Consider the following 21,896-nt stretch of genomic DNA (forward strand, 5'->3'; position numbering starts at 1 on the left):
CATCAACTTAGCACCTTGAAATAAGATCTTACGATCCCGAAGGAGCTTAGCGTAGCCGGAATCGGCGAGAGAGGGAGGACGCGGCGGAGGCTGTCTCGACTCCGGGGTCCGCTGGACGGGGCTTGGGGACCGAGAAGCCCGCGTGGGAGAGGGACGCGGGGCGCCGGGCCTCGCCCTCGGACTCCCTCCCTTCTGCTCCTCTCCCCGCCTCCCCGACCCGCCCCGCCCTCGCCGAGGAGCAGTCTCTCCTCCGCGCGTCTCCCGGCGCTCTCTCCATTGTCTCTGCCTTTACAACAGGTTCGGGCGGCGGGGAAGACGGGCGGGTGCGGGGCCGCCCCAGTCCGGGCTTTCTTGGGGCGGCCTCCTTTCCTCCGGGAGTGTGCTCCTTCGGCCGCTTTGATTCGGCTCAAGAGCTAATTTCCCCGCGGAGCAGCCCCCGGCGAGGCCGACCCCTCCCTTCGGGCCCCGTCCCAACCCGCGCCTGCCTCCTGGGCTCTGCGTGTGGGAATGATGTGCGCATTGGAGGGTCTAAGTTCTTCACGTGCCTGGGGGGTCCTCCCTTTTTTTTCTTAGCAACCAAATCGTACTAATCTCACTAATCAGTAAATCCAAGCCAGTGGCAGGAAAGACAAGCGATATTTTTTTTTCCCGCTTGATTCCAAGAATCTCTTCGGTTTTTATTTTTAAAGAGGGAGACGATGGACTGAGCAGATCGGCACCATGGAGTCTCGGGTCTTACTGAGAACCTTCTGTTTGCTCTTCGGTCTCGGAGCAGGTGAGTGGCCGCAGAGCTGGGGTGGGAGAAGGGATGGCTCCCACCTCGGGGCAGCCCCAGCTGCCCGGGGAAGCCTCGCTTTCCCTCCACCTGAAGTAGGTCTGGAGTGGGAAGCTTGGAGTCGGGGGTGGGTTTGGATTTGGATTTTTTTTTATTTTATTTTAAATCCCTGTGCTTGTCTTGGAGACCGCAGGGCGGGTCACACCCCAAGTCTAGGGTCTGAGGGCCGAGGGGAACTTTGCATCGAGCAGGGTTTAAAGTAGGTCACGGAAATGGGACTGGGTGCTCCGCTGTTTAAAGCTGGACTGCTGATCTCAGGTAAGGCTCTCCGCGGTGGCGGAGGGAGTCGCCTCTCTTCGTCAGTTTCCAATGTTGTCTCCAAGACGCGGTTCTTTGCTGCCCTAAAAGAAGAGGCTTGTATTCTGATGGAGCTTTTTCTTTTCTCCTCCCTTCCCCACTCCCACCAGTTTGGGGTCTTGGTGTAGACCCCTCCCTGCAGATTGACGTCTTAACGGAGTTAGAACTTGGGGAGTCCACGACCGGAGTGCGCCAGGTCCCCGGGCTGCACAATGGGACGAAAGCCTTTCTCTTTCAAGGTATGAGGAACGTGCTCAGTCCCCAGCGCGGTTTCAGTTCGGATAACCGCGGGAGGAGCTGGCTTGGCCGCTCCTCCTAACTTCTGTTCTGCCTCATGGATGACAGTATCTGAGCGGAGACGAGGAGGGGTCAGTGTGAAATACACATATCTTCCACCTCTTTTTAAGTGGCTTGTTTCTCTCTTCTCCCACCCCCTCCTTTTCCTTACTTTGTACTCTTGCCAGTCTAATAGATTGTTCCTTTAATTACTGTGCAGAAACTCCGATGGCAGATGGTTGATTCTGGAGTCTGGGGAACAATGAATTATAGCAAACATCTCATCTGGGTGAAATTGATTTAGGTAGGAAATAGGGTAGCTTAATCTTAGTTAAGACATTGCTCTCTGAAAGTTTCAGGTACAGTGGTGCTCAGTTGTGGACGAATTTCTTCATGTGGTAGCTTTGTGGGAAAATTAAATCTTTCAACAGTTTTAAGCACTGTATGTCACAAACAATATATTTAAGATTCCTCATCGAAAGATAATGATTCTTCTCCATCGATAACAAGAGAAAAGAAATAATATTCTCTTATTCTTTGTCTCACCGTTAATTGTGTACTTAGGATTTTAAAACGTTTTTGTTGAAGTCAATGGACTGGCTATGCACGTGTCTGCATTTAAATTTACCCGTGTTAGGTAGTCAGAAGCAAACTCCAATGAATCAAGCCTTCAGCGTTGATTCAGCAACACTTTTGAAGGTTTGTTGGTTTGTGGGGAGATGCTGTAACATGAGTATTCTAAAAGATAAACACATACAGAAAGAGTAGTTTCCCATATGGTGAAGTACAGATGAAGGCAAAAGATAAATGGAATTTGGTTTAACATATTTGATGGACTGACTAAAGCATCTTCTCCCCCCGCCCCACCCAGATTTTTCTTTTGTGATTTTGGTGCTGTGCCTTCAAAAACACGGCAACTCATAATTAATAAAGAGTTGGATATGCAAAATAAAACTTCTTCAGCAAATTACCACCAAGAAATAGGCATAAAATAAAACTTGAGTGTTGCTGTAGAGGTGTTGTTGCTCAGTATAGCCAGTATGTGTCACCATGGACAGTAACACCAAAGCTTACAGTTGGGAAGGGAGAAAACTGACCCATGTTGCATTTATTTAAAACAAGTTTACTCTTACAATATGTTAAATGTAATTTTCTCTTTTAATTATGGTGCACCCACTAAATGTTTTTATTATGACAGATATTTGTGATAATATTTTAATTACTTAAAAGTCTTTTTTTTTTTTTTTTGGTGGGGAGTGTGTGTGTGACTTTGATATTGAACCCTTTACAAACAATGACCAAATCTAATAAAGGAAATAAGATTAGACTGTCAGCAAAATTCACAGAGTGGAATAAAGGTGTTATTAGGGTTAAACTCCTGTTTTTTCTCTTTTTTCTCCCCCCACCTTTTTTTTCCAATCTCTGATTTTTCAATCCCTGTGAACTGGAAACAAAATTATTTCAGGACTGCCAAATTGAGTAACTGGAAAGCTTTACGGAAGCTAAAGCATCTGATAAATAAATGGCATTGAAGTGTCCTTAAAATTTCCAAAGGTCCTTTAAATTATGTTGGTGTTCTTCTTGGCTTTCTTTGAAGAATGTCTGAGCTGTCACAAATAGAAACCTTCAGGACTGTGCATTTTATGTTCTAATGCTAGACAATTTCCCAGAAATAGTAAGAAGGCACCAATATCTTTTTCTGGTTAATTTAAAAAAGAAATGTTAAAAAAAATAAAAAAGAAATGTTTAGTATTCATTTTTATTTAAATTGTCAGTTGTTCAAGATAGGCATTGTGTTGCAAATGAGTTGTCCATAGTTACTATGTATCAGTGCAAACTGATGAGCTGCTTTTGTTTCTGTGTTGGTACCAAGACCAATATTTAGAAAGATTAAATGCCCAAGAAGCAAGGTTTTAAGAGATTTGGAGATGCAAAGTTTTATTTCTGGTCTAATTATCAACCTTATTTCATATAGCCAATCAATCAGCAAGTTGTTATTATTGGGTGGGGACTTCCCAGGTGGCACAGTGGTAAAGGATCCGCCTGCTACGGGTTTGATCCCTGGGCTGGGAAGATCTCCTGGAATGGGAAATGGCAACCCACTCCAGTATATTTGCCTGGACAGTTCCACAGACAGAGGAGTCTAGCGGTCTACAGGCCATGAGGTTGCAAAGAGTCTGACAGAACTGAGTGAGTGAGGTTGCACACATGCCCGTGTTCTCAGTAGGCTTATGTTACTAATATGTTTATTATACTCTAATGATTTCTCTTATTCTCAGATTGAGAATTTAAAATTGACAACAGGCAGGTGTTTGAGCCTGCTTGATAGTTCTGTATTGCGTTGGAAAGTTCTGTTCTCTGCAGTTAGAATGTGGAAACTGTTGTTAAGAAGTCAGTTCTGACTCCTGTTGCTTCACTGGGATTTCATGAGTTTTAGAAAGACAAAAGCTTTCAACCTCTAAAGACTTTATGGATTTGTTTTATAGTGAATTGAGGGTGCTGCAGATATTTTTGTATAGTTTGTAAAATGTCATAGCAGGAATAGTAACACATTACAAAACCTGTGAGATGCTCTCAGATTTCACATAAACCTAGCAGTTAAGTTAGTTTGTGCTGTCAGATATGTTTTAAATAGATGAGAGAGATTTTTGAACCATCAGTTTTCTTCTGCAGTCATACTGTCTTTTGTCTCTTAGAAAGAAATCTCAGCATATAATTTCCCAATGACTTTTGCTTATTTAATATTTTGGTTACTTCATTCTTCTCTTTATTGGTTTTTAAGATGCTTGTAATTTGGTACTTTTCAAATCGAAATACTTTTTGGTAAATTATCATGCAACTTATTATATATATAACAAAACAAAGAGAAATGTGTTTTAAAGTTATATCTGATCTTTATACAAAAGTTGTTTTGTTGTTGAAATTTGGTCTATAATTATTTTGGAAATTAAAGTAATAAGATACTAAATTATGTCATCCGTTGATACATGTGGCTTTGGATCTGTGCCAGTGATAATAATTTTCAAAAGAAACAGGTGAACAGGCAACAATTTGGAATCTGTATCAAGATCTTCCTTGTATTTCTAGCTGTAATCTGATTAAGCCACAAAAATATACTTATGTTTTTAACAAATGGAGGACTGGATGCTGAAGAATTCTGAAATGTTGAGGACTAGTACAATTATAAATAAAATTCTACCAACCTTGTTTAAAGTTGAGGGAATATGATTTTGGATCTTTGGTTTTAACATTTGCCCTGGCTGTGTTCCCAAACTAGATCATTTCCTCTTTAGTTTAATAAAATTTCTTCTGGGGTGTCCACAGATTTTTATAATACCATTAATCTCCACAAAATAAGATAAGATAAAAGCATATTTCCCCCCTGCTTTGGTAATTTGAAAATAATTTTTTTAGTGATTATTTTTAAAGAACTTTAATATTTTAAATCCTGATGACAGTATTTGAAAATAAGAATGAAATTGGACATTTGATGGTGGGTCATTGGCTTGATGAGGTGGTAGCAACTGCCTAAGGAAAGTGAGTGGCAGTGAATATTTGTCTTCAGTAAATATCTGACCTTCAGCGAAGGTCAGAGAGTATCTGTGGACTTAGAGACAGTGATCATTGGTGCTCCATTAGAACAGAATAGCACAGTGACTGAGAGACCAGTCACATGTGACTAAGGGCTAAGTGACTAGGCTTAAAAACCAGATAGAACAAGTGGAATTCCATTATTTGTGTTTCTGTCATAAAGTTAATTTCTATGAGCTTCAGTACTCTCAATTATAAATTTAATGTTGTTATGAAGAATTTTGTGTGCAGTTACTGTTCTGCTAGGTATTAGGCATATAATAAATGAAGTTAGAACTTTCATAATGCCTTCAAAGTAGTCATTAAACAAACAATTACACAGATAATAATTTAATTACTATTAAGATAAATGATATGAAGAAAAACTAAGGATATAAGAGAATCTACATCTTGTTTAGGGAGTTTCAGGATCAGGAAAGCTCTTTGAAGAAGAATTACTTAAGCTGATAGCCAAAGGATACCTAAGAGTAGTCTGGGGAAGAGGAGCTGTGGGGATTCAGAAAGAAAGACTAACATGGGCAAAGGAGATAGCATGAGCAAAAATATTTTCCTCGAATGAGCATAGTGTATTTGAGAAAATAGAAGAAACCCAGAGTGGTGGAAACCTAAGCATTGTGATATGAAATGAAGCTAATGAAGACAGCATGGATCAGGTTACATGGTACATCACATTCATATAAAAGAATTGAAAGTTTATCATTATGCAATATATATTGTGGCAGGGTTAATAATAGTCCCTCAGAGATGTTCATATCCTAGGAACCTGATTATATCTTGTGTTATTTGTCAAGGGGGAATTAAGGTTGCAAGTCAGCTGCCCTTAAGATAAGGAAATTTTCTTGGATGATCTAGGTAGGCCTTGTGCAATCACAAAGGTCCTTTAAATGTGAAAGCAGAAGCTAGAATAGCCAGTGTCAGAGTGAGGCAAAGAATGACTAGACCTGGACATTGCTGGCTTCGAAGATAAAAAGGGGCCACGAGCAAAGGAATGTGGGCAGTCTCCAGAATTTGGAAAATGTAAGAAAACAGATTTTCATTCAGTGTGTCCAGAAGGAATACAGCACAGCTGATGCCTTGATGTTAGCCCAGTAAGATTCCGTTTATACTTTTGACCTCCAGAAATGTGAGATAATGAATTGGTGTTGATTTAAGCCACTAAGTTTGTGGTGATTTCTACAGCAGCAATAGGAAACTAACACAGGTTTTGATAAATGGAAGTGGGAGATGCTATAAGAAGTAAAACCGTAGAAGTGGCTTTGAAATTGTGCAATAGGCACACGCTGGAAGAATTTTGAGAAGTATGATAGAAAAAAAGGCTAGATTCCTTTTAATAGATTGTTAGTAGAAATAGGGATGTTGGTGGTTCTACTAGTGAGGACTCAGAAAAAGATGGAAGAACATGGTAGAGAAAACCCACATCATCTCAGAGGATACCTGAACTGTCATGAACAGACTATTTGTAGAGATATGGGCAATAAAAGCAGCGCTAGTGAGGGCTCAGAAATCAGGAACATGTTACTGGAAACTAGAGGAAAGGATATCCTTGTTAGATAGTGGCAGAAAACTGAGCTGAATTGTGCCCTAGTGTTATGTGGAAAGCCAAACTTGTAAACATGAATTTAGATATTTAGCTGAGATAATATATATGCAGAGGTGCAGTCTGGCTTTTTCTTACTGCTTATAGTAAAATGTGAAAGGAGAAAGATAGATTGAGGGAAGAACTGTTAAGCAAAAAGGAACCAGAACTTTACATTTGAGAAATTTCTAGCCTATCCAGATTGCAAAATATGCTGAAATTAGGAGATTTGCTGGCAGGAAAGCCTCTTTTGGAAAGAAAGCTGATAGTGTGACCTAAAAACATCTTGGTAGTGCCTCAGAAGTAAAGCCAAAGTATTCAGTTCCAAAGAGGGCTCTTTAAAGAAATTGAACATGTGACATGAATTCCCTCATACATCTCAGTGGAAGCCCATAATAGAGATAAATCTATCCAAGAGGTGTTTGTGCAGGAACCTCTTTCTGTTGGAATAAATCTCAATGACATATATGGGAAATGCACAAGGTTCTTAAGAAGATCATACCAGCAATAACACTTCTGGCCTGAATGGGGAAGTGAGAGGATTTAATGAAAGAAGGTTGTTGGACCCCCTAAATTCTACAACTAAGATACAGGCTGATTAAACTGCTCAGCTGTAAACATGTGCTACCTTTCGTGGGCAGAACTGAGACCCCAAAGACAAAACTTACAGCCCAGAGGATTATTCTCAGACCTTGAAACCAGATGCAGTTTACTTGGCTGGATTTCAAAATTGCATGGGTCTCATGTCTAAATTTTTTAACTTGCATTTTCTCCCTTTTTGAATGGGAGTGTCAGTAACTGTTATCCCCTGTCTATCTCACCATTGAATTTTGGGAGGAGATAACTTGTTTCTTTAGTTTCACAGTTTCACAGATGATAGGAATTGTGTCTCAGGATGGATAATATCCAAAGCCTCATTTTTACCTGATTTAGATGGTGAGATTTGGAGCTTTCTAATTGGTAAGATTTAGACCAGATTTTAAACTTTGAGTTGATATTCTAAAGGCTTGACTGAGTCTTTTGGGGGTTTGGGGATAAGTAAATGCGGTTTCCTTAGGGATGGACAGGTTGTCCATCTAAAGGACAGCTTATGGTAGGCTGGATAATGATCCTCCAACTGTCTGTGTACTAGATCCTTAGAACATGTGAATATGTTATGTTATGTGGAGGGATTAAGGCTGGCAAAGGAATTAAGGTTCATAATCAGTGGACTTTAAGATATGGGCATTTTCCTGGGTTATCTGGGTGAGCCTCATGTAATCACTCAGGGGGTTGCCCACTGGGTCCTGGAGGGGGTTCCCACCAGGACAGTACGCTGGGCCATGGCCATGGAGGAGGGATGTAGAAGAGTCGGTGTGATGCAATGGGAGAAAGACTCGATTGACCATTGCTGACTCTGAAGTTGGAATGTGGTCCTAAGCCGAGGAACGTGGGCAGTTTCTAGAAGCTACAAAAAGCAAGGAAATGGATTATCCCCTAGAACCTCCAGGAGGAACATAGCCTCACAGACACCTCGGTTTTAGCCTAGTGAGATTCATTTTGGACTTCTGAACCTCTAAAACTGTGAGGTAATAAATTTTCATGGATTTAGCCATGAGATTTGTGGGGATTTGTTACAGCAGCAATAGGAAAGTGATGTATATGTTAAACATTTATTTTGTAACTGAATTAAACTTTCTTTTGAGCCTGTCTTGAACTATGCATGAGAATATATTTGTGCAATGACTGGAAATTTGAAGTAGCCAGTTAAAGTTAACTTAGTCGTTTGGGACCTAAAAGTTTAAGTATAAAGTCAGAGTCTTTATACTAAATTATTAGTCTTTAAGGGATTCTCTCCATCACTTAATTATGAGTTCATTCTCAACAAACAGTAAAATCAAGTGATGGTTTTTTTTTTTTTTTTTTTTTTTGTATTTTTTTGCAAAAATATATCCTTCCTCCCCACAACAGGTTAATCCAGAGGTTGAGAGGGAAAATAGAAAGCATGCATATTTTGGAAGTAGAATGGATAGCACTTAGCATGGTGTTTGGCACCCTGTGAGTGTGGTCCTCAGAACTATGGACTACAAGAATAACTAGAGTTTTCCTATTTAAAGTGCCAGGGATCTCTGTAGGATGCTAACTTGGGAGGGGCTGGAGCAATCTTGACAGACTTTGACAGGTGAATGATCTTTTCTTTTTTTTTAGCTGAGCCAGAATCCCCATGGCAGAGGAGCCTGGTGGGCTATAGTCTATGGGGTTGCAAAGAGTTGGACACAACTAAGCAACTAAGCACACACACAGCTTATGGGATCATAGTTCCCTGACCCGGGATTGATCCTATGCCCCTGCAATGGAAGCATGGAGTCCTAACCATTGGACCACCAGGGTTGTGGCGTGAATCTTCAAAAACAGCTGAAGTGAAGGGCATTTCTTTAGCTTTATTCCATCTCCTACTGGCTCCTTCACCTCATGCTGGTTCCAGACCCCATTCTTGCAGACACTTATTTTTGGGGGGTGATTTTCTGTCTGTAATTCAAATAATTATCTGTCAACATGGTAACTGATAACTTAGGTAATAGATATTAAGGCCTTATTAAGATGTGATATGTCTCCTATTGATTTTCAACTTAATTGATTCATTAATTCAACTTAACAAATATTTATTTCACTGCTACTATGTATAAAGAAGCCATAAAGTGTATTAGAGGAAGAAAGATGTCTACATGAATTAGTACAGGAGGTAAAGTAGGAACTAAAACTTAATTGTAAATAGTGAAAAAGAAAATTTGGAACTGTAGCGTAAAGAAGGTAGAACTCTGAAAATTATTTGTCCTAGTCTGTAGTTGATGAAATGTAGATAGTCATTTAAGTATGAGCCAATTATAAGAACAAATAGGATAAAGCCAAGTATTGGGGTTTTGTGTGTTTTGTTTGTTTGCTTATTTTTGCAAAAATACCTAAGGACTGTCTTTTAACCTTCTAATGAGAAATCTTTCAGTTTGAGGTATTTATTGTTTTGGTCAAATTTTTATTTTTCATGTTAAAAATTTATCTGTGTCAGATCATCAAAAACTAATGCCTTTGAGTCATGTAAACATTTCTCTTACATTGTTTTTACTGACTTCATGAAACTTTTCATCTTTTGCTAGGCTTCAGTTTAGAATTGACATTGAAGAGAGAGATGCCAATCATATGTGGAAACATTGTATAAGCAAATAGTTTATTGGGGGATATTTTTGTTATGGTAACTTTTGCGTCACATTTATTGAAACTCATTTGTGGACTACCGTAATGAAAAAGAATTAGCGAGAGAGCTGATGGGAAGAAAAGCACTACTTTTCCCTTTCTCATTAAGGCCGCTGCCAGGAGCTGGACATGGGCACTTGGACAAGTATTTGCTGAGATGTTCTTGACGGGAACCCTCCTGACAGTCTTCATTCTGGGAAGGGATAGGGAGCCCAGACAACCACGTGTCTCTCCCTTCAAAGGGAAAATGTGGAAGGAAGACAACAAGTCAGTGCTCAGAAGGTCACACTTTGCTTGTCTAGCAAAGGGAAGAAATTATGGAGGCAGTTCCAAGTTCATATTGATATACTGTAGTAGTTTCTAGTAGTCAGGAACATAGACTCCAGAGCTAGATATTTCAAGGTCAAATCTTGGTTCCTTTGTTGCTAGTGTGAACTTTAACTTGCTACTTATCTCTACTTCCGTTGAGATAGTGATGGTACTATTTCTTAGAGTTGATGTGTAAATTATATCAATAAATATACGTAATTTATTTGGTAATGCATGGCATTTACCAAACATTCAATACTCATATATTGTTTTTATTTTGGAATCAGCTTAGCAGCAGGTCAGTCTCCCTTGGATTGTTTTAGGGGCTCCCTGGTAGGAAAGCTGGGTTTTGTGGAGGAACTAAGGTAAGGTGACTTGCCGTGTGATGTGGGGATGAAGGTGAAGGTAAACTGGAGTGGGGGAGAAACTGGCCCTGCGGCAGCTCCTGTTCTATTTTTCCTGTTTGGGCTTTATTGGGGTGAAGAGGACATGCTGATTTGGGTAGAGAGAGATGGAAACAATGGGTCCGTTTGTAGAGGAAGGAGTATAATCTGCCCTGTTGTACACTTTTCAGAAGTCGGGGTGGGGCATAGAGTAAATCAACAAAAGATTCAGAATATAGTTCCTCTATAGTCACCACAACACACATTGCTTTTTAGGTGTGTTAAAAGTCTAGCTTAGATTTTGAGTCTCATGTATACAGAGGATGAGATGGTTGGATGGCATCATCAATGCGATGGACATGAGTTTGAGTAGGCTCGGGAGTTGGTGATGGACAGGGAAGCCTGGCATGCTGCAGTCCATAGGGTTGCAGAGAGTTGGACACAACTGAGTGACTGACCTGAACTGAACTGGGTTGTATATAGATTTTGAGTCACAACCCAGTTTTTTTTCCCTGTCTCTGTCTGGGTAACCTTGTCCTTCCTTGGCAAAGTACAGATTTGGTCTGTTGGTGGGAGCTGGTGATAGAGGGTAAGATTCTGTGGAACCTTGAATGGTGGTTGCAGGGCCAGTGTAATGCGGGCAGGACCCTTGGGTGGCCCTGTGGGTCCTTTATGTGTTAGAGTCACTTTTCCTACATTTCCTGCTACATCTTTGACTTCTCTTGAACATGTCTTGCTGGAATGATTGTTTCTCCCCATAGCCTCTCTGCTAATTTTCATTCCAGTGTCACTGGGACTCTGATCTTAAGTAATTTACTGTCTTGTTTCCCTACTGAGACAATAAGTTCCCCTGTATTTTTCCTGGTCACTAACAACTCTGCCAGTTCCCTTCTCTGGATGGTTCTTTCTCTTTCTTTTTTCCTGGTGAACTTTTATATATTTTTCAGGACTCGGCTAAGCTACTAATCTTTCCTTTGGTGAAATTGTTGTTTCTACTGTGCTGTCTTAGCTTTCTCTACTAAAACAACCACCTCACTGTATTATAGCTAGGTATTTTTCTTAATATAAAGACTCAGACCACTTCTATTTTCCTTGCTGCTACTTCCCGGGTCCACACCATTGCCTCCTCTCACCTGGATGATTGTAGTAGCCTCCTAAGTGGTCTTCCTATTTACACTCTTGCTTCCTTTCAGTCTGTTTTCAGCATAGCTGCTAGAATGATCCTTTCAGAACATAGTTCACATCACGTCACTGCTTTGCTCCAAACATTTAATAGTTCTCCACTTTAGTCAAAGGTAAAGTTCTTATTATGCCCTGCAAAGACCTACATGAACACTCCTGCCCTGCCCTGTTACTCTCTGGCCTGCTGTTCTCCCCCTTGCTCTTGGCCTTAACTCTACTGGCCTCCTTGCTGTTCCTTAAACAGGCCCGGCACTCTCGTGACTCAGGGCCTTTGCACTGGCTGTTTATTCTGCCTGGAATCCTCCTCTCCCAGATATCTAAATGTTTTCCCCCTTGTTTCAAATATTTTATCAACTATCAATTTGTTAATAAGGCCTACTATGAATGCTGAGTAAAATTTCAACTTGTCTTCTACCCCACAAGTATTCTTGATGTACTTTAGTCTGATCTGTTAGTTTTTATAATATTTATCATCTAGAATGATGAGTAATTCAATTATCATATTAGTTGTTTTTTCTCCCTCTTCCCTCTAAAGAGTAAGCTTCATAAGAGCTGGGCTTTGGGAGTGTTTTATTCACTAGTAGATCAGTCAAGTGTCTCCCATATAGTAGGAACTCCATAAATATTTGTCACATGAATCTCCTTGTCTTGCTGACTAGTCTGCAATCTCCTGAGGCTTGGAACTCTACCTCATTCCTTCTTGTGACCTCTTGGCCTATTGTGGTGGCAAATACTATGTGCTCAGTAAACCATCAGTAAGTGAATATTTGTAGTGTTGAATTGAGTCCATTTGGTCATGACAGATCTGGTTGTTTTTGTGTGATGTTTTCTGTTTTATATTTATGTAACTTTAAAGAAGGCTGAAGAGCTCTTCTACTAAGTCAAAACACTTCTATTCTCCAGTCATAAGAAAAGGCAAGAGGTTTGAGATGAATTGAAAAAGCGAGTTCTCCTTAACTTAGTCTCCGAATTATTCTGAGATGGCTCTTCTCCACCCCAAGATGAAGTGTGCCACAGGGAAAACAGCAGCATGGTGAGGAACCTGAACGTCATGAATACTTCTTGACAATGAGAGTTTACAATTTTAGTTTAATATGTTGTGAATTCACCATTTAGCAGAGACACTCATATTCATAGGAACGCACTAAGAAAGATTTCCAAGACAGGACTGATTTGGGCTATCTGTGCTGTGGTGCTTCTCCACTACTGTAAATGAACCAAACTGGAGTCCTGCCCAGAGGACAGCAACCAGAGAGTTGAGAGGTTTGGAAACCATGGCAGATGAGGAACAGATGAAAGAACTTGGGAATTTTAGCCTGGAGAATAAGACTGTAGGTGTGACCCTGTATTTTAGATATTTGAAGGGTCGTCATGTAAGGGAGGACTTAGATTTATTTTGTGCTGTTCTGGAGCAAAATTTTAGCCTGGAGAATAAAAGACAGTGTACATATGACCTATGTTTTAGATATTTGAAGACTAGTCATATATGGGAGATCTGAGATTTATTTTGTACTGTTCCAGAACAGTGATCCCTAAGTGTTAGTCTGATGATCAATGGTTAATTAATTACCTTGTTAGAAATATTCTCAGACCTTCCTAAACCAAGTTTGTATCTCTGGGGTTGAATCCTAGGAATCTACATTTTCAAAAAGCTTCCTGTGATTCTAATGTTCAGCCAAATTTGTGAACCGTTGTCTAAGCTGTCTAGTAGAGCAGACACTGGCCACTTGTGGCTCATAAGTACTTGAAATGTGTTGATACAGACTGAGATGCAGTAAAGTATCAAAATATACTTGGAGTTCTGAAGGCAATCTATAAAATTGCAATATTTTAATATTGATTATATGTTGAAATAATATTTTGATTAAATAGATATGTTATTAAAATTAAAATGATGTGTTTCTTTTACATTTTTAGTGTAGCTATAAAAACTTAAATTTATTTATGTGACTCGCATTTGTGGCTCTCATACTTCTTATACTGGGGAGAACTGTTATAGAGGACAAAACTAGGATCTGCAGAGAAAGTTATGAAGAGACAAATTTTGAGTTGACATAAGGAAAGCATTTTCAACATATAAATTCAAAAATTAAGAGACTTATTTTAAGCAATATTTGTCCATCGATCATCCATTCATTCATCCAATAAACATACTTCTAATAATACTCAAATAGAGATTAAATGACCTGTATCAAGGAAAATATTTCAATGGGGGAGGGGTGGGGATTAGGCTAAATGATTTCTAATGTTACTTTGGTTCCAAATGAATGTGGATTATTATCTTTTCTCTTTTAATTAACTTTTCTTTATATTGTAACCATGGGTATCCAGGACATCTTCTTTTTCATCTCTCTGACAATCTGGGGCTCTCTCTTCAAAACAGTTCCCTTTTAAAAAGCATCTTGGATTGTTCTAATACTCTGAAGTTTGCTACTGAGAGATATCTTGTCATTGACTACTGTGTTCTGCATTGTGTATCTCTTTTATAAATATTCCTTCTTTTTAAAAATTGAAATATAGTTGATTTACAATGCTGTGTTAATTCTGCTATACATCTAAGTGATTCAGTTAAGCATATGTACACTCTTTTAATATTCTTGCCATTATGGTTTATCACAAGGTATGGAATATAGTTCCGTGTTATACAGTAGGACCTTGTTGTTTATCCATTCTGTATATAATGGCTTGTGTCTGCTAACCCCAGAATCCCAGTCCACTCCTCCTTCCTCCCCCCTGCCCTGCCACCCTTTGAGTCTGTTCTTTACGCCTTTGAGTCTGTTTCTGTTTCATAGATGGGTTCATTTGTGTCATATAAATATTCTTTCTTAATAAAGTGGTCCACTTTAGTTCTTCCATACATGGTGTTTAGTTTTTAATCTTTTTGCTTGTCTATTTAAATGGAGAATCCCCTAGGCAAACAGTATGTCTAATTCTATGTTCTTATAGTCTAACACATTGTACTGATGGACCATTAAATGTCCCAGAAAAAGTGCCAAATAGATTAATATTTCAGAGCAGAACATGACCTATATTTTTAGAACTAATTTAAATTTCCGGCAGTAATTGGTAGCTGAACATCCTCATTTTGAGTTGTGTGTGTTGACATATACTTGTAACAGAGCAGAGTTCTTCCTGGAGACTGACAGATTGTTGTTTTTTTTTTTTTTTTTTAGAAGGCACATAAAAATGGTTGCTGTGTGCTACCAATGAGAGGCAGTGCTCCTAGTAACTGAATGTTGAACCTGGATGTTTCCTGAGAGCCTGTCGATTTTGGAGGCAGACATGTCATTCACTGATATGCTTTGTTATTTCTTTCTACGTTTCATGAAATTGCTAATTATACTATAAATACAGATTTATTTAAGTATATGACTAATCCTGAGAAGCAGCTTATTTTATGGTACTATCATTCATATATTTGTTCTTCCTTCTGAGACATTTTCAAAAGTTGGGTTAATATATATTAATGTTACTGCTTTTGTTTATACTGCCTATCCTCTGATGTTGAGTGAATTTATATAGGATATTTAGTAGAAAATTCAAACATCTTAGAAAAGCACTGTGACTCTAGGCTTTCTGATTTTGCCTTTTAAGAGAAAACAGAGGTTTTTCTTACAGGAGAAGAAACATCATACTTCCAAGTAAAAGGGAAATATGCTTTAAGATGTCTCAAAAGTGGAATTGTTTAATCCAAATTTGAGACCAAAGAATGTACACTTGGGGTTGTCGGGGGTTTTAGGACACTTCTGTTTTATTATTATTCTAAAAGAAAACACACAGACATGACTACCAAATTTCTTTAACTTAAAATTCAAGGTTCAGAAATTGGAACTCATTTTAATTGGACTTTTAACATTTCAAACTCAAATGTAATTTGCTTTTACCATAACCCTTACCAAATCCTTCTTGAAGTCCATCACTAATTTCTATGATGAACAATAATCCTGAAAAGATAGGACATTGTTTTAAATTATGATTTTCATAGGCAATTATGGGTTAAAATTAAGAATTATTTGAGGCCGAAATGACTTGGTGATAAGCACTTGAGTTGGAGTGTGAAGATGACATATGGGAATTTCCAAAAAATCAGGCCTATAAAGGGGACGAAAACACAGAATAGATGTGTATTTATTCCCACTCACCTTGAAAACACTGACTATGATGCAGAGGTCAATTTTTTTCAAGTTGCTGCAAAAATTTCATCATCCTTATCATAGACACCTCTCTACAACAAAGTATCTCATAGTCCATTTCATCCCTTTGCTGCTGTGGGTCCACTTTTAATAACTGAGTTGCATTTCTGGTGAAAATAGTGTAATTTAAATTGTTCTTTGATAACACACATCAGAATATGTTAGAATATGTTTCAGAGACTAATGGAAAAAAATGAGTGTTGACTCTGTGAATCATTGACCAAGCAGGAAACTGTTGAGTGGGAGAGAACCTACCTATTTAATGACGATTACTTTTTGTTATTTTGGTCAGCAAATTCGTGAAGTTCGAGGGCAAAGTTGGGAAAAGGCCAGATATTTTGTGGAAAGTTGCAGGCTCAGTCTTGTTTCTAAAACTTTCTGGGATTGATGTTAATTAATTTCACAGGCATCAGACAAGTAAAAGTCGGATTTTAGGTAAACATTCACCCTCTGAGCTGCCTCATAAAGAAACTGGAGGCAGTGTTTAAATTGTAGCCATATGTATGTAACAAAGCTTTTCTCTTGTGGGAAAAACAGAAAAGAGGGGCAAATACAGATCTAAGTCTAAAATTTTTAGACTTTCTGAAGTTGTATAACTGTGCAACAAATATATAATACTGAGAGATATCAGAGGCTTCATTTTCTTTCCACAGTATCTTAGAAGAAGTAGGTAAGGAAAATAAAATTTGCTGCTTTTCTTCAACAGTGTGCGTTGAGATGTGACTCCACAGAAGGAAACGTTGGTATTGTTAAACTGAGATACTGCATTTCAGGTTCAAGTCTCTCTATTCAAAGAAAACAGTAAATCAAATGCTTTGTTGATACTAATGACCATTGGACAGTGACTGCATTTAGGTTCTAGTGGATTAAATGGAGAGGATTCATAAAATGAGTCCATAAAAATATGAGAGAGGACAATGGGAAGTCTGTAATAAATGTTCTTTGTTCTTGTGGCAGAGGGACTTATTTTTAATTACAGAAAGTAGAATGGAGTGAAAGCAAAGATCAAATGTTTTTGAAGGGCAAAATCCGTCTTTGTGGCATTGTATGCATTGAAGAAGAATAAGATATGGTGACGATGCACAAACAGATTCAGCTGTCAGTATGTGATGCATGAAAAGACCTGGGTAGTGCCGGCTCTGGAACTGGGTCTTACTGGCACATTATGCTGCCAACATTTGGAACTGGAATAGTCCATCTTGCACATGGCATATCCTCCCTCTGTAGGAGGGCTGGGTTTATGATAAATGTTAGTCAGCCAGTATTCCATCCTCCAGAGAGACCCATGAAATCATTTTGCATTTTGATTTTAAAAGCGCTGTATCTTTGGAACTGTAGTTTAATTCTGTCTATAGCTATATGCTTGCTAAATCGCTTTAGTTGTGTCTGACCCTTTGCGATCCCATAGACTGTAGCCCGCCAGGCTCCTTGGTCCATGGGATTCTCCAGGCAAGAATACTGGAGTGGGCTGCTGTTTCCTCCTCCGACCTATAGTTATCAGTTCAGTTCAGTCGCTCAGTCATGTCTCGTGCTTTGCGACCCCATGAACCACAGCACGCCAGGCCTCCCTGTCCATCACCAACTCCCGGAGTCCACCCAAACCCATGTCCATTGAGTCGGTGATGCCATCCAACCATCTAATCCGCTGTTGTCCCCTTCTCCTCCGGCCCTCAATCTTTCCCAGCATCACGGTCTTTTCAAATGAGTCAGCTCTTCCCATCAGGTGGCCAAAGTATTGGAGTTTCAGCCTCAGCATCAGTCTTTCCAATGAACACCCAGGACTGATCTCCTTTAGGATGGACTGGTTGGATCAGCTTTCAGACCAAGGGACTCTCAAGAGTCTTTTCCAACACCACAGTTCAAAAGCATCAATTCTTCGGGGCCCAGCTTTCTTCACAGTCCAACTCTCACATCCATACATGACCTCTGGAAAAACCATAGCCTTGACTAGACAGCCCTTTGTTGGCAAAGTAATGTCTCTGCTTTTTAATATGCTGTCTAAGTTGGTCATAACTTTCCTTCCAAAGGGTAAGCGTCTTTAATATAGCTATAGCTGTAAATAAATTGTTGGTGAAAAGTGAAAATTTAGCAGGATGCTTAAAAAAGACTGACAGAAGATAATACTTGATTTTATATCATTCTATTTAATATTGCCATGTGCTAACAGTGATGGTAGTAGTGGTTTAGTTGTGAAGGCGTGTCCAGCTCTTTGCGACTCCGTGAACTGTAGCCTGCCATGCTCCTCTATCCATGGGATTTTCCAGGCAACAATACTGGAATGGGTTGCCATTTCCTTCTCCAGGGGATCTTCTCAATTCAGGGATTGAACCCACGTCTCTTGTGTCTCTTGCATTGTAGATGGATTCTTTACCGCTCAGTCGCCAAGGAAGCCCTGTATTAACAGTAGTGGGCTATCTTTTTTTATATGTACATATATTGTTATTAACATGCCTTTATAAGTAAAAAAAAAAAATGAAATCTGAACTTGTTTTCAGTTTTAGTCCATTTAATGCTTCAGTATTTTTTCTGATAGAAAATGTATAGAAATGACTACTATATCCATTACCACATTTTCCCTGAAGTTTACCATTAATTTTTATTTATGAGTGTGAATTCTTTACTCACCTTATCTGTGGTGGTGGGTGGGTGAGTTTGGCAGACTAATCCAGTTAGATCTTGTTTAGTCTTTCCAAGATACTTTGTGGTGACCAGATGAAAAAGCAGAGACATTACTTTACCAACAAAGGTCTCTAGTCAAAACTATGGTTTTTCCAGTAGTCATGTATGGATGTCAGAGTTGGACTATAAAGAAAGCTGAGCATCAAAGAATTGATCCTTTCGAACTGTGGTGTTGGAGAAGACTCTTGAGAGTCCCTTGGACTGCAAGGAGATCCAACTAGTCCATCCTAAAAGAAATCAGTCCTGAATATTCACTGGAAGGACTGATGCTGAGGCTGAAACTCCAATACTTTGGCCACCTGATGTGAAGAACTGACTCATTGGAAAAGACCCTGATGCTGGGAAACATTGAGGGTGGAAGAGAGGGGCATGACAGAGGATGAGATGGTTGGATAGCATCACTGATGTGGTGGACATGAGTTTGAATAGGCTGTGGAAGTTGGTGATGGACAGGGAAGCCCGATGTGCTGCAGGCCATGGGGTTGCAGAGTCGGACACGACTGAGCGACTGAACTGATTTCTGTTACAAACAATAACTGTTTAGGGTTCCTTTGTTAATTCTTTGAACAAAAAAAGAAACATTGATGAATTACTTGATTAATACAATATGGATAGCATTCTAATCAGATTTCATTCATAATTATATAAATATGTAGCTACAATATGAGCATGTTAAGCGTACTGTATGCAAGATAATTAGGCTCACAGAGCTCTGGATAACCCCAAGAGCTAAGTCATATTTGTCTGTTTCATCTAATCCCTTCTCTGGATTCACCATTTTCTTCCTAAATTGTACTTGCTCCTTCTGATTCCCTTTGGCTATTCTCTTTCATGGACATATACATTGTTGTCATTGTTGTCAAAGGTTTGTAGCGTTGCTATGGGCTCCTTTTAATGGTATTGCCAGGGCTTTGTTGCAAGTCCCTGTCATTTTAAATTATGTATTCATTTTGCTACGGTTTTATCATAAACTTCAAGTTGGTAAATTTTACAGTTGTGAGAAACTTCAGTTTCATAAACTTACTTTATTCACTGAGCTGTACTCCAATGTTTTAATATATACTTCCAATATTAATTTTTTATAGAGGGAAAAATTACGTTTGTATCAACACCCTCTTTGATGAAAAAAGCCTTATGCTCTAATTAAATTTAATTTCTAAAATTGGAATTATAAAAAACCTTTAATAGCAGTTTATTAACACAGCCAGTAATATATAAGACAAATCAACATATTTTTGAAAGGACTCTTTTGATACCATTTAAAAAATGACCAAATGTACTGAATAGACATTATTGTCACTCAATCTCTTACACTTTTCCACTTACACAGAGATTTCTTTTCCCACTTAGTTCATTTTTATATTGTTGGGATTATATATGTCTGCATTATTTTTGTAATCCTGAAAAATAGTAATTAGAAAATATTTTTAGTTCTGTCTCTCAAAATGGTTATTATTCTATGGGACTGTGTTCGCCTATACATACATGTTTTTACTGAGATACAATTAACATGCAATTGAATGTATAAATTTTGAGTGCTTAGTTTAATTTTTGATAATTGTCTACAGTTGTGTATCTACTATCCAAAACAAGGTATAGAATATTGCCATTCCCCCAGAAAGTTCCCTGGGCTCCTTTGTAGTCTGCTTTCCACTCCTTGCTCCATAACTATGCTCTGATTTCTTCTGTGATAGATGAAGTTCGCCTATATTTTGGAATCATGCAGTAGGTATTCTTTTGGTATTTCTTTTCTGGCTTCTTTCACTTAATGCGATGTTTTTGAGGTTTTTCATGTTGTATGTACCAATGCATTTCTTTTTATTGCTGAGTTTTATTCTATTGTATGGATGTACCACAGTTTGGTTATTTCTCTGTTGATAAACATTTGGTATTTTTCTAGTAAGAAAAATACTGGTTATGTGAGTAAGGCTGCATAAATTTCTTGTACAAATCTCTTTTGGACATATGCTTTATTTCTCTTGGGTAAATACCAAGTGAGAAGTTAGGTGAAAGTTGCCGTGTAGATGTATATTTAACTTTTTAAGAACTGCCAATCAGTCTTTCAAAGTGGTTGTACTGTTCTGTATCCCTGTGGTCACATAGAAATGCTCCACATCCTTACCAACATTTATTTTTGTAGTCTTTTTTTAGTCAGTTTTTGTGGATATGAAAAAGTATCTCGTTTTGGATTCAGTTTGCATTTTCCTGCTATAGCACAATATACTATTCAATCATTTCTTTTAGTGAAATATCTGTTCAGTTGTTCTGTCCATTTAAAAAATGGGTTGTTTATCTTTTTGTTGTTGGTTCTTGTAGAATTTCTTTGTATATTGTAGATACCAGTTATATATCAGATATATACCTTGTAAGTGTTTTCTTCCAGTTTGTGGTTGTTTGTTCATTTTCTTAATAGAGTCTTTTAATGAGTAGGGATATTTACTTTTAATGAAGTTAAATGTATCATTTTTTTCTTTTATGGTTGGCGCATTTTGTGTCTTGTCTAAGAAATCTGATGTTCATTTAATTTTAAAAACCTGTTAATTTGTGAATTCCTTTCTTCCCAACATGTAAATTCAGCAGAAAGAAACAGACCTATATCACCTTAAAATTTTAAAGCTACCGTCGCAAAACTGTTGCTTACATGATCAGGGCAAGTAACATAAATAAGCTCACTGAACCGTTTATGAGATTATAAGGAGTAGTGAGGTTAATAGCTATATGGAAAGTTCAAGTTTCACTTAAAGCTATTCAAATTCAAATTTACATGCCTGGAGATGGATTGGCCAGCTGGGGGAGTTTGTAATCCCTGCCTTAAAGAACTATTGAAATAGTTTTATTAAATGATTTTTGTCCAGTGACCACTGCTTAAAGCATGAGCTCTTTTCACGCGAGGAGGAGTAGATTAAAAAAAAAAAAATTCTAGTTTCTCAGATATTCTGGCCCTTTTGCCTTTTTCTATAGTCATGATGGTTCATAAGGAGAGGGATATAGCTTTGGTGACTTTACACCCAAAGGAAAGACTTGAGATCTTTAGGAGGCTTGTTGTCTGATTCCTCTATCTGTGTGCGTGCGTGCGTGCGTGTGTGCGTGTGTGTGTGTGTGTTGATGTCCATCTCTCTGCTGCTCTCCAGGGTGATGTCCCAGGCCCACCTGTTGCTACTTGGCTGGCAACTGTGGCTCAAGTCTATATCTGCTATTACCTGTACACTGGCCTTTGTACTTATGCACTCCATCAGAGCCAGTGGAGTCACCTGGATGACTGTCTTATCTTGGTCCTGCTGATGCTGTAGAAGAACCTCATGAGGTCTGGCTGTGATTGCCACATGAACGTAGTCTGGCTATCTGGC

At 38.7% G+C, this 21,896-nt stretch overlaps 1 protein-coding gene across 1 annotated transcript in view; it reads left to right on the forward strand.

Moving 5' to 3' along the window:
• The first annotated feature begins 705 nt into the window (after nucleotides 1-705).
• Nucleotides 706-21,896, forward strand: part of NELL2 (neural EGFL like 2) — a 385,297-nt gene continuing 364,106 nt past the window's right edge. The window contains exons 1-2 of the mRNA XM_052639941.1: nucleotides 706-775; nucleotides 1,243-1,371. Coding sequence (XP_052495901.1) covers nucleotides 721-775; nucleotides 1,243-1,371 — 184 coding nt within the window. The 5' untranslated portion in view covers nucleotides 706-720. The remainder of the gene's footprint in view (nucleotides 776-1,242; nucleotides 1,372-21,896) is intronic.

This window comes from Budorcas taxicolor, chromosome 5, assembly GCF_023091745.1.
Source record: "Budorcas taxicolor isolate Tak-1 chromosome 5, Takin1.1, whole genome shotgun sequence".
Taxonomy (NCBI): Eukaryota; Metazoa; Chordata; class Mammalia; order Artiodactyla; family Bovidae; genus Budorcas; species Budorcas taxicolor.